This window comes from Brassica oleracea, chromosome C7, assembly GCF_000695525.1.
Source record: "Brassica oleracea var. oleracea cultivar TO1000 chromosome C7, BOL, whole genome shotgun sequence".
Lineage (NCBI taxonomy): Eukaryota > Viridiplantae > Streptophyta > Magnoliopsida > Brassicales > Brassicaceae > Brassica > Brassica oleracea.
In genome coordinates, this window is record NC_027754.1 from 38,090,963 (window position 1) to 38,103,163 (window position 12,201).

Sequence of the window (12,201 nt, forward strand, 5' to 3'; positions counted from 1 at the left end):
AAGCTTTTGTCTGTAAAATAAATGCAGAGAAAGGGAACCAAACAAACAAACACCAAGAATGGAACATTTATTAAAATAGTAATGTGGTTAACAGCTTGCGCACTTTGCTCGCCACAGTTGTTGTAACACATTACACAATTAGCAACAGAAAAAAAACAAACAATATAATATAGTATCTGGAATTTTAGACGACGGCTCTGTTTCGCCGGAAAAACCAGACAAGAAGGGGGCCAAAAAAAAAAACCTCCGCGGTTTCTTCATTACCCTACATGAGGTACTTAAAAGTAAAATCTTGGTTCCGATGAGATATCGATCTTCCACAAAAAAAAAAAATAACAAAAACCTCTCTGACACACAGGTTCTTAAACCCTAGACCCTAATCTTAAACTTAAAACACTAACCATACTCTCAAATCACTCTTGGAATCATTCAACCAATCTCTAAAAAAAACTAAGACACACACACATAGAGAGAGATAAGCCACTCGGGTAAAACAATGCAGGAGATTGATCGATGACAATAGAGAAGACAGAGATTAATATTTTTATATACCAAACTAAAAAAGGAGCTTTAACTTCATAATCAACGTTGGTCATCCTCTCTCCGACCCGACCCGGGAGCTCCACCAGATAAAGAAGCAAGCAAATTAAGATGACCCGGAAGATAGTTCCCCACTCTAGCCGCCGAAGCTTCACCCATTGCAGCTTGTTGCTGTTGCTGCTGGTGTACAAACAGTGCAGCAGCTGGTTGCTGCTGCTGCTGCTGTTGTTGCAAGAACATCTCTTGATGAGAGGCAAAGCTCCATACTTGTCCGAAATCGGGCCTCGCCGGAACCGCCCAGAACCCAGCCGGCGTAGCAAAAGAACCCATCTCCTCCTTACCGCCTCCTGAATCCTCTCTCAGGCGTTTTCCGAGTATAAACGGTTTATGATCCAGCGACGAGGACAGAGTGCAGTTCGCGGAAGTGGAGATAGTGGTGGAGCTTCCTCGGACCGCGGTGGAGAAACTCGCCGGAGTTGTGCCGGTTCCCGTCGCGGCGATGATCGACGGCTCGGCTTGGCGGAGCAGCCACTCGATTGTTTGGCCGTCTGATTTGTGCCCGAGCTCTCTCGTGAGCTGGAACACGCGAGCCGCGCAGATGATTGGCATACGGATTCTCCTCCCTCGTCCGTCGACTTTGCTGTGTCTATCTTTCGCCGGAGGTTTCTTCACGGCGAGAGCTCCGTGTGAAGATTGTTTCTGATTCTGCTGGTGTTCGATTAAAGATCCGTTAGAGATCATAACTCCGTCGTTGTTGTTATTAGACATGGTTCGTTTTGGAAGAGAGAAAATGGTGGTGGTTTCTTTTGTTCTAATCAGTTCTCTAATACTCTCTCTCTCTCTCTCTATCTGAAACACATATTCAGAGGGAGGAGAAGCTAATGATTGAGAGGCAGGAGCTGGTGGAGACAGGAAGGAGAGCACATGGGTGGTGGGTCCTTTTCACAGCTCACTCCCTCTCTCTTTCTTTCTTTTTAGAGGGGACTTTTTTGTCACGACGCGGTGACCTTCACGCTCCTTTACCTCCGGTGAGGGCCACGCTCCGGCAATGGAATTTAAGCCAGGTGGTGGGTCAACCCGGTAGGACCCGGTCCTTTCTGCGGTTGATGCAGGCTGTTTACGTGCATTTAAGAGACGTTTATCCTATGCTGTTTTTTCGGCCACGTCACCGACGCTACCAGAGTAAATCACTCACCTTTTACTATTTACTAACTGTAACTCGGGTCTAAATCTAGATCCTATTATCACACAGGCCCGGTATGTATTTGGATGCTTTTTTTTTTTTGAACAACATATTTGGATGCTTAAAACACACAAAAATTTGGTAGCAGCCATACATCAAAAAATTTGATATTCTAAAATTTCTATATAAGAACTTACAATTTCTAACGTTTAAAACATGTGCTTTGTAATTGTTGGGGAGAAAACGCAGGTGCTGTGTAAACTTTAGCTCAAAAAAAAAACAATTTAGCTCAGAGCCAGCCATGTTACCACAGTAACTCTTAGAGCAAAGACAGCGGTGAACCGTTCATTGGACTTCAAAAAACTAATTTTTTATTATTATTTTTTTTTTCGTTTGATTTAAAAGAAAAAATTAAATAAAGTGACCAATAGCGGGCCGTCACGTGGCGTGGAGCCCGCTGAACAGTCATGATCCGGGTTCACTTAGGAGAGGCGAAACGAGCCGAAGTCTTCATTTATGCTTATTTTAATATATTTTTTTTCGTAAAATGTGCGATTTTTTCCCTTTGAACTCCTGATGCGTATGCTCTTAGCCACTAGATAAAAATCTATTCTCGATCCCGTAAAATTCTTACCAGTTCAGTTCCATAAAACTTTTTAAGTTCGGTGGAAACTAATCTGTTGGATGAAAGTTATTTACATCTTACCTATTGAAAAGATTGAAAAAAAGGAGTCAATCAGTGAGGTAATTGATTGGTAAGTAGACTTTGACATCAAAACTTATTAAGTTATAGTTTTTTATTTAAATTTATAATTGGCTATTTTCTTTGCCATTCGATTTAAATATCTTCAGTATCACGTGTTTTACGTGAAATGGCAAATGTCGAAAACTCTATTATTCAAATTCCTTTGTCGACAGTTTGGCGGATACGGAAGATTGTGTTATATTTAATTGTCTCGTCGATATTTTCTTTTGTATTATATCGTGACAATAATTTATTTCATGACCTAATGCACCCATAGCATTTGCTAATATATTTTCTAATTATTGTCGCACCTTAACAAATATTTCATTAAACCGGTTTATTTATTGTTAAGTGTAAGAACTTTATTTTACTACGTTAGGGACAACTGATATTTATAAAAAATATTAAAAATATAATTTAAAAATACAATATCGAAACGAACGATTAAAGAAGAATTGCACATTCAGATGATTAATCTCTTTTCTTAAATTTTTAAACGTCCGTAATGCGACGGTTTCATAGCGTTAAGATTATCAAGATACAACTGTACAGATCTTTTGATCTACGTCACTTTATCAGAAGCCTAACAAAACTAGTTTTGTGTTGTACTCTCGTATATTAGATAAAAAATACTAACATAACTATTTAAATGTAGAAAAAATTCTCTTTGATGTTAATCATCTCAATTCATTATATTTCTACATTGCCATGAGGCTTTATATAGAAAAGGTGAGTACCACAAAATATTACGTCATAGGTTTTTCTTTTCAAAACCAAAAAACGTATATGCATGGTTATGGAGTATTAAGTGTCATGACTACTGACCGTAACTTGCAAAGATAATATTAGTGTTTTTGACCAAATCAATGCTAATATTTATTTTGCTATGGGTATACATTTTTTTATATTTAACCAAATATAAAAGATAACCATGAATATGATTTAAACCATAAGTTATTAAAAATAAGTCTATCTAACATATTTAAATCCAAATTCAAACCCAACATCCAATGCGTTTAAGCCACGCATTTTAGGATTCTATTTCTCGTTTAAACGAATTCTACTTTTGATATTCGATTACACTATTTCATAGTGTCCACGGTTATTCCGATGAATGTCTTCGCCGCCCAGAAACTTACTGGTAAATGGTATAAAACCATTTTGTCAAAAATGAGTTAGATGATTAAGTTATATGACACGATACCCTAACAACAACGATCATGTTGGGGGAAGATCAAGGCTTGGAATGTAAGTAATAAGCTTCTTAATATCTAAGAAAAGATGATAAGACTTTGTTAATATGTAATTTGTTAATATGTAAGATTAGACGACCCGTTTTCTGAATAAAATTAATCAAATCCTAAAACACCTTTATTATTCTTAAGCTTTTACACTAAAAACATAAACATCATCGCCATCATCAGTATCACCACCATCAACAACACGAGCATACTTGCCCCAGAAACTATGATCCTTCCACACTCTCGCCATCTCCTCAATAGGAACTCCTTTCGTCTCTGGCAACAAGAAGTGAATGAAAATCGTCATGATCAAGACCAAAACGGCGAAGAAGTAGAACAGACCAAACTTCATGTGGCAAAGCATCGTCACGAAGAACTGTCCAATGAGGAAAGTGAAGAACATGTTCACGGACACGTTCAACGATTGTCCCGCCGATCTGATTTCCAATGGACATATCTCACTCGGCACTAACCATCCCAGCGGTCCCCACGACCATGCAAAACCCGCCACGTAGAGACAAATCAACCCCAAGAGTATCTGTGTATCGACTGGCGACAATGACCCTTCCCCGTTTACTCCGAATTTCCAACCAATAATCGAACCAACTGCGACCTGAAACCGAAGCAAAACAAGTCTGTCAAATTTCATGGACTTCTAACTAAATCTCCTATATATTATTCATGTTACATCGTATGAAAGTTTATAATATCAATGCTTCGAAAATCATCGGTCGATGCGGCATCTAGGCGTACACCTAATCATCAAAATCGACTTAAAACAAAATGATTTTTAACATTTCTAAGAAAATGGTCTCGGCGTTTAAAAAATTGGTTTAGGCATCCTCCGTCTAATCAATAATCCCATATAAATCGCCTAATTACCACCTAGCAGATTTTTTTAAAGTTGGTTTATATTCTTATACACACTATTTAAAGATTAAGGTTTCATGACCTGTTACCTGAGTCACTATCATCTGGATACCACCAGCAAGAAACAGACCTCGGCGTCCAAATTTGTCGACAGAGTAGATGGAGACGAGGGTGGAAAGGACATTGACAAGACCGGTAATCACCGCGGAGATAAGAGAGGCGTCGTTCCCAAAACCAATGGTCCTAAACAAGACAGGTGCATAGAACATGATGACATTGATCCCGGTCAGCTGCTGGAAGAACGGGATGAACGTGCAGAACACAAGCTGCGGTCGATACTTAGTTTGCGCTATATTCGTCCACGGATGCTGAACGCTTTTGGCAGACTCACACGCCGCGCAGAGATCCATAAACTCATGCTCAACCTCCATGGTTCCTCTGATCTTCTGAAGCATCCTCTTAGCCTCTTCTTTGTTCCCACGTTCGAGGATCGAGTTCGGCGTCTCCGGCAAGAAAAACGATCCCACGAGCAAAACAGAGGCAGGAACCGCGGCTAGGCCTAGAGATAATCTCCATCCCACACCGTTCTTGAGGTTAGGGGTTATGTAGTTGACGATGTTGGCGGCTAAGATCCCCATCGTGATTGCTAACTGGAAAGCCATGTTGAGAGCTCCTCTGATCTTGGCAGGAGCCATCTCAGAGAGGTAGAGAGGAACAGCTTGGTTGACGAAACCGACGCCAACGCCAAGAAGCAGCCTCCCGATGATGAGCATCTCGAGGCTGATAGCGAAACCGTTGAGAAGAGCTCCGGAGAGAAACGCGAGGCCTCCGAGTGTCATCGAGACTTTACGACCAAAGAGCCTTGTGATGGATGAAGCGAGGAATGAAGCGAATAGAGCAGCGAGGTAGAGAGATGAGGTGAAGAGAGTTAGAAGCTCGTTGTCGTATTTGCAGTATTCTGTTTCGCGTCCTGTTTCGTTTTGCATTTGACGTAGCATGTCTGGGAAGAATCTCGTTAGAAACTCCTCCATTGATGTCACTCCTCCTACAAACACATATTCACCATGAGAACAATCAACATAATAAAACAGAGAACATAGATAAATTTCTTGGTAGGCAAGAAACAAACCTGAGATACCGATATCGTAACCGAAGAGGAGACCGCCCATTGCAGCCACAATGCAGGCAATTACGACAAAAGAGGTCACACCGCCTTCTTCATATTCTTCTCTATGGCTACTATCGGTTACAAAAAATCCTCCTCCCATGACGTGGACGATTAAGCAAACAAAAAAAAAATGCAGCGTTTTAGGGGCTCTAGATGATAATTATGGTTGCTCGAGCGATCAAGAAGGCAAGAAGAAGTCAAGTTTTCTCGTCTTTGTAATACAAACAAATAGAAGAGAAAAAGATGAAAGAAAGATTGTTCTTCCGGAAACTCCTTTCTTGCTTCTTGATCGTTCTTGCAACCTTGGTAAAAGTTGTCTGAATATTTTTTTCACAACCTTGGATGAGTTTATTAAAGACTATTTTGGGATTGTTACCCATTCTGTCTAAATACATAAACATCTATTTTCAGTGAAAATCCTTAATAAATCCATCAGATATTACAAAGACACTAAGCTGGATCCTTCTTTGTGTGCAATCAATAACCTAATTTGAGTTATTCACTCTTTCTTTAGCCTGACAGGTATAATTTGAGTTAAGCTAGCCATTTTAAAATCGCGTTCGCGTTTGGAATCTCATGGGGGCTTTTCAGCTGGCCAACTGTTCTCAAGACAAACATCAAATTTTTATAACAGAATCTTTACTGTGAAATATCGGAGAACAACAGCTTTTTGCCAATGTTAATAAACATTATTGTATCCAGCGAAACATGATATGTAAACAGTTGACCTCTATTTGGCAAATGTGTGATGATGATGATTGATGAACAAATATTACCAAAAAAATATAATGTAATGATGATTGATTATATAATTAAAGTTTCATTGTGCTTCTCATGTGAATTGTACTTCAAACAAAGGTTCCATAACCACACCAAACAAACACAAAATAAGACATCAACTGGCCAATTAAAATAGGTAATAAAGATAGAAATGATACTTCATTCATTCATTTGTCTCCTGATAGTAAGAGTAAAAATGGCCGAGGATTAATTATCGTTTTGAAGATTAGGCTGAGCAAGCTGGAGATGGTAATTAGGATCAATCTCCGAAGGAAGCGTAGCAAGCTGAAGAACACTGTTTGGTTGTTGTTGCTGCTGCTGATGATGATCGTTATAGTACTGAACCTGCTCTAGAAACTGTTGATACTCCCCTGGTTTGGTCTCTATCCCAGCTTGCTGAAACTCCATCGCGGTACGGTGCTCATGAAGCTGCAATATAAGTATACATAGTAAAAATATGTCATTCAATCGTGCAAACAAAATTAACATTCTCTAGCTGATAACCAAACTTACCCAACGGTACATATTTTTGTTATCGTCTTCTAGCATCCGCCTCTAAAACATGCATAAAACATGGTATTGATCAATAAACCCGCCGTATGAAGGTCAGTTTTGGAAGGAATAGTTAAAAAAAATGAATGATTCGAGAAGCGACCTTTCTGCTTAGATTCTCCAACTGTTGCTGCAGCAACTCATTCTTCAATATATTAACATTAGAGATAGAAAAATAGAGATAAATCAGACAGAAATTTAATGAAATATAGTTTTAAGGGAATATATTTGTATGAGCATATATTACGTTTACCTTACGCTCGCGGACTTTAAGGACAGAATGCTCGAGCTGCTGCTCTAGTGCATCGAGCTCGTGTGGAGGAATGGAGGCTAAGTCATGTCCATGGTATGGACGCAGACGGAGCTCAAGCTTACATGTCTCTCTTCTTAGTACTTCGATCTCCTGGTACAGTTCCTCCTATATATATACACACAAAACTCCATAATAAATTAGATTCTTGTGAATTTTTTTAATTTTTTGTTGTTTTGGATTGGTAAAGACCAAATGAATAAATGTGCGTATATATATTCTTACCTGGCCGTCATTAGGGTCAGGAAGTCGCAATCCGTTGGTCTGCAGGTATCTCTCAATGAGCTGAGGCATCCTGTTCAATAATATTGGTAATTATGAAATGTGTATATTCAATCTCACAACGTCAAGACTTCGATAATCAATGGAGGAACACAAAACTCAAATAACGAATCATCTATTCTCAAGATTATGATCGATATATAATTATATATACTTTGACAAACAAAAACTAAATGATTAATATATATTCTGGCCAAAAGAATCGGTTACAAGGTAAAAAAATTAAAAGGTGTTTTCCATTCTTTGTTTTGTGAAAGAAAACTTAAAACTACTAGAATATATTTCTTCTCACATTGCAGGGCAATATATTAATAAGTTTGTCTGGTTTAGGAGTTAGATCTAAAATTTCTAATTAGCACATATTTATAATTAATTGTACTTGAATCGAATTATTAAACAAGACTTATATATAGGTATGTTTGTATATACGTTGTAATTATTACTCAGTATTTTACAAACACAGACTGAGATCTTTTTATGAGAAAGGTTGTTCAAGAAATGTCAAATCTTTGCAGATCTCTTTGCTCATCAGGTGTTGAAAATATATAGAATTTGACCCATCTATACCATTAATGATTATATATATACATGCATGTACGCATATATACAAAAAATTACTACAAGAATAAAATATATAGCATCGGAGAGATTCTTAAATTCTGGACCAAATTAAAATCTTAAAACATTTTCATGGTACCTGCTACTTCAGAAACTAATGATGAAAACTCTGCGTTCATCACAAGCACGAGGAGATATCATATCCTCATTTAATTAGATCAAATACAGTTGACCAAACAAAAAAAAAGATATCAATACATACACATGTATGTATAGATCTCAGAAACCCTAATTTGAGAGAGAAGAGAAGAGAAGAAGGAGCTAACTTGGAAGGGTCGGAGCAGTACTCGGTGAGCTTTCCGGTTGCGGAGAAGACGATGAGACCGATGTGAGCATCGCAGAGAACAGAGAGCTCATGAGTCTTCTTGATAAGACCACTTCTTCTCTTGGAGAAGGTCACTTGTCTTGATGTCCGATTCTCTATCCTCTTTATCTCGATCTTCCCTCTTCCCATCTCTCCTCTCTTCCTCTTATTCACTCCTTCCTCTTCCTCCTGATTCAAATGTTTTTGTGAGGTCAAAAGTTAGATCAACTAAAAAGAAATCTCTAACTAATTAACTATAAAACGAGCCAAAAAAAACAAAAATCTAAAACCCTAGAGTTAATTACAGGATTCATAAAAAAAAATTACAGTATTCATTTCAATGGTGGTTTGATTCTTGAATCTTGATGTGTGAACTAGAGAGAAGCGAAAGAAAGTGTGTGCGTGGGTTATATAGTGTGAAATATATAGAGATAGAGAGTGAAAGAATGAAGAACAAAAAAAGAGAAGACAGTCTTTTAAAGTACTTTTTGTTGAGCTGTGTTCTTCTAAGGATCTGGAAATGGAGATCAGTAGTTTATGAGGTTGGATGACACTAAGAGGAGAGAGGTTAATGGCTTAATGCTGAAGAATATGCTTAATTACTCTTTCTATTTTCTCTATAACTCCGTGTGTATAGCGTGTGTTTTTTTTGGTCATCTGAAATTTTATTAAGCTTAAAGATTACAAGATTGCATCAATTATAGCGTGTGGTCTCATCTTACTATTTCCTATAATTCTATTTTTTTTGGTCAAATCTATAATTCTATTTTCTCTTTATGCTAATATTTTCATCTCTTTTTCTTCTCCTTTCTTACATATATATTTTATAAGTTTTCCTCTATAAATTGGAGAGTGAAAATAATGTTTATATAAGGCTTACCTATTTCAACATCAACAACTTCTTAGGTTAGTTAATTTACATGTTACTGCTAGTATCGTAAAAATAAACTCTATATATATGTGTGTGCTATAATATGGTTAAAATTTTCTTTATGTGTGTGTGTGCGCTAATATCGTTAAAAACATTATATATCTCCATTTTATTTTATTTGTAAAGTGAATTACTCAAGATATTATACCAAACACTTAACTACAAAGTAATTAAAAAAAAACTAGTTAGTTGTAATCTCTAATGGCAGTTATGGTAATTTCTTGAGCAGAGAAGTCCCTTTTCAGTCAAATTTAAACCATTAATTTCTTTGATCTGCCATGCATGACGCAATCGTATAAAGATTCCAAAAAGGAAATTTCATGAAAAATGTTATAAGGAAAGGAAGTTACTACAAAAGGCAAAAGGCAAAAGAGAAAGTAGCCAAATGGGAAAGGACAAAGTGTAACAATATTTGAAAGTGACTTTTTATTATTTTTCTTACCCACCTCCTAAGCGCCCTTGATTCTTTTATTTCAATAGTAAAATCAATATATGTGTAGTTAAGCTAGATTATCTGTGAAGTTTATATCATCATCTTCTTCTTTATTCTGTCATTTTGAATCAAATATTCACTTACGAAAATCGAATTCAAACCTGAGATGGCAAAGCACAAGACATGCTACCCTCGTTTCATAAGAAATAATTGTTAATCTTTTTGTATGATTTGAATTTTATAATAATTTGGTTACAAAATGAGAGGAAAACAAGAGAGGAACATGTGTCTTTTAATTAGACATCAACATCACCACACAAAGCACAGAAAAAAATTGTGGTGGCAAATTATACAGTTTATGAAATGAACATGAATATTGTGTGTGTGTGTGTGTTTGGATGGTTTACTATAGCTTTATGACATACTGAAGCTGGAGTGTTGAAGTTTTGAAATCAAAATTGGCATATAGATCCTCTAGCTATCAAAATATCTAACATATAAATTCGTGACATGTACTACATTATATAGAGTTTCTGAAAAATGTATACCTTAATAGTAATATCAGCAGCTGCATATCAGATCAGATTGCTTTTAACTAAAGAAAAATCGGATAATACGAGCTGATGAACTACTATTTTAATGGCATGCTTGTAACAGATATGCCAAATAGAAGCCAAAATGTCGATAAAGTTACGAACGAATTTACACAGTGGTAAAGTGATCATCATAACGAAAATAATAGTACATAGACAATTTACATATATGTGACGTGAGCAATACAATAATAACAGTCGTTGGAGTTCAAATGAAAAGTCTTTTCCTTTGAATTTTGGGTCATCAAATTTTTTTTAAGGAAGCAGCTCTTGTGTTCTGTCAGAGACTCGCAGGAAACATGTTATGGTTTCTAAATTAAGAAACTAATAATTAGAGACGAAGAGTTGGGTCCAAGGCTGTTTTCGTCATTCCAGCTACCCCACTCTCCTGCATCCCTCTATCTTACAGGCTTGTTTGTCTACGTATAGATGTAATTATAAAGTTTTATTTATTTATTTACTAACATTCCTAATTAAATGATAAATGTTCTGATTCTTTTTTATTTTCCTTTTGAGGCTTACGTAAAATCTAGACACAGAAAAAAAGAAGAGTAAGACGTATGACATGAAATCACATGTTACAAAATCTGGCGTCAGTGATTAGCGCTGGTAATAAAGAGAACCTCGTGGATTACCACTGATTTAACCAGGAAGACCTAGTAGGTCTCCTCTCTGTTGTATTGTCTTCTTTATTAATTAGAAGCCGCTCACATGTCAATTAGTTTCCCAATATAAAACAACTTTTATGAATCGTTAATTTATTACATACTTAATGTTGTAAACGTGAAGATGTAAACAAAAACTGCACCGATCATTGAAATAATAGTGTGAAAGAAAATTGAGTGGAGTTCACTGTCACTATTTACACAGTAACTTCTACTTTTTAAATTCTATATAAACGATCGTTTCGATCGTTTGTAACACACCATTCTTCTCCTTCAATAACACATCCTCTCTTCTTATCAGTGTTATCTTCTTCGTACGGGTATAAAATTTTGCTTTATATAAATTCATGCGATATAATAAAATTCTAGTTCTTTTTAAAACACGTTATCAGCACGATCGTTCTGCAATTCGGTAAAATTTATTGTATCATATATACCCTGCTATAATGGTCGGTATACCGTCTGTACTATTATTTATATTATGTTATAATGGCCGGAATGCCGCCTATATTATTTATTAATATTTTAATTAATTTATTGGTCGGCCGAGCCGCCTTATATTCTATTTATTGTTAACTGGACGGCCGAGCCGCCTTTATTTTCTGTTTTTTGTTAACTGGTCGGCTGAGCCGCCTTATATTTTGTTTATGGCTAATTGGTCGGCCGAGCCGCCGTATAATTTATTTATTATTCTACATTGACCGGCTGAGCCGTCGCATAATTTATTATCATAACAAAAAAAAATATTTATTCACCATAATTTATATTTTTATCAAAATTTTATGAAATTTAATAGATTTGATTGATCGTCTAATACGATATTTTCAGACTGATTTTCGGCACTCGATTTAACCCCAACGGTCACAAATAAAAATTTTCAAAAATTTCTCCTTTCTCCAACGATTATGAACAGTGATTTTCATCTATAAATACAACTCATTTTCACTCCATTTCATCATCCAAAACATTTCATCTTCTCTCAAAAA

General features: G+C 36.4%; 3 protein-coding genes across 6 annotated transcripts; all 3 read right to left on the minus strand.

The window, feature by feature from the left end:
* Window positions 1–42: 42 nt before the first annotated feature.
* LOC106305958 (transcription factor TCP7-like) lies at window positions 43–1,431 on the minus strand. 2 transcript variants are annotated; one of them, XM_013742394.1, is made up of 2 exons: window positions 754–1,431; window positions 43–723 (listed from the first exon to the last, which is right to left on the minus strand). In XM_013742394.1, exons 1-2 carry the CDS (start codon window positions 1,306–1,308, stop codon window positions 583–585), a joined length of 696 nt encoding a protein of 231 aa, XP_013597848.1. In that variant the 5' UTR covers window positions 1,309–1,431; the 3' UTR covers window positions 43–582. The 2 variants fall into 2 exon arrangements, with proteins under 2 accessions (XP_013597848.1, XP_013597847.1); XM_013742393.1 differs by having other exon boundaries at window positions 43–1,431.
* A 2,374-nt stretch (window positions 1,432–3,805) lies between these two features.
* On the minus strand, window positions 3,806–6,078 carry LOC106304660 (sugar transport protein 11). Its single transcript, XM_013741057.1, has 3 exons — window positions 5,709–6,078; window positions 4,669–5,624; window positions 3,806–4,322 (listed from the first exon to the last, which is right to left on the minus strand). The coding sequence occupies exons 1-3, from the start codon at window positions 5,845–5,847 to the stop codon at window positions 3,849–3,851; spliced, it is 1,569 nt and encodes a 522-aa protein (XP_013596511.1). The 5' UTR covers window positions 5,848–6,078; the 3' UTR covers window positions 3,806–3,848.
* Window positions 6,079–6,574: 496 nt separating this feature from the next.
* LOC106304859 (protein TRANSPARENT TESTA 16) lies at window positions 6,575–9,238 on the minus strand. 3 transcript variants are annotated; one of them, XM_013741248.1, is made up of 7 exons: window positions 9,079–9,238; window positions 8,556–8,782; window positions 7,615–7,684; window positions 7,333–7,497; window positions 7,183–7,224; window positions 7,041–7,082; window positions 6,575–6,956 (listed from the first exon to the last, which is right to left on the minus strand). In XM_013741248.1, exons 2-7 carry the CDS (start codon window positions 8,741–8,743, stop codon window positions 6,735–6,737), a joined length of 729 nt encoding a protein of 242 aa, XP_013596702.1. In that variant the 5' UTR covers window positions 8,744–8,782; window positions 9,079–9,238; the 3' UTR covers window positions 6,575–6,734. The 3 variants fall into 3 exon arrangements, with proteins under 3 accessions (XP_013596702.1, XP_013596701.1, XP_013596700.1); XM_013741247.1 differs by having other exon boundaries at window positions 7,183–7,209; window positions 8,921–9,238; XM_013741246.1 differs by having other exon boundaries at window positions 8,921–9,238.
* Between the last annotated feature and the right edge of the window lie 2,963 nt (window positions 9,239–12,201).

Bases quoted from the DNA above. Each gene is read 5' to 3' on its own strand.
- LOC106305958 (XM_013742393.1), bottom strand. From the start codon at position 1,308: ATGTCTAATAACAACAACGACGGAGTTATGATCTCTAACGGATCTTTA.
- LOC106304660 (XM_013741057.1), bottom strand. From the start codon at position 5,847: ATGGGAGGAGGATTTTTTGTAACCGATAGTAGCCATAGAGAAGAATAT. The intron at 5,625-5,708 runs GTTTGTTTCTTG...ATGTGTTTGTAG, and splicing joins TTACGATATCGGTATCTCAG to GAGGAGTGACATCAATGGAG. The intron at 4,323-4,668 runs GTAACAGGTCAT...CTTCGGTTTCAG, and splicing joins TCCAGATGATAGTGACTCAG to GTCGCAGTTGGTTCGATTAT.
- LOC106304859 (XM_013741246.1), bottom strand. The intron at 7,498-7,614 runs GTAAGAATATAT...GTATATATATAG, and splicing joins CTGACCCTAATGACGGCCAG to GAGGAACTGTACCAGGAGAT. The intron at 6,957-7,040 runs GTAAGTTTGGTT...CTTATATTGCAG, and splicing joins ACAAAAATATGTACCGTTGG to CTTCATGAGCACCGTACCGC.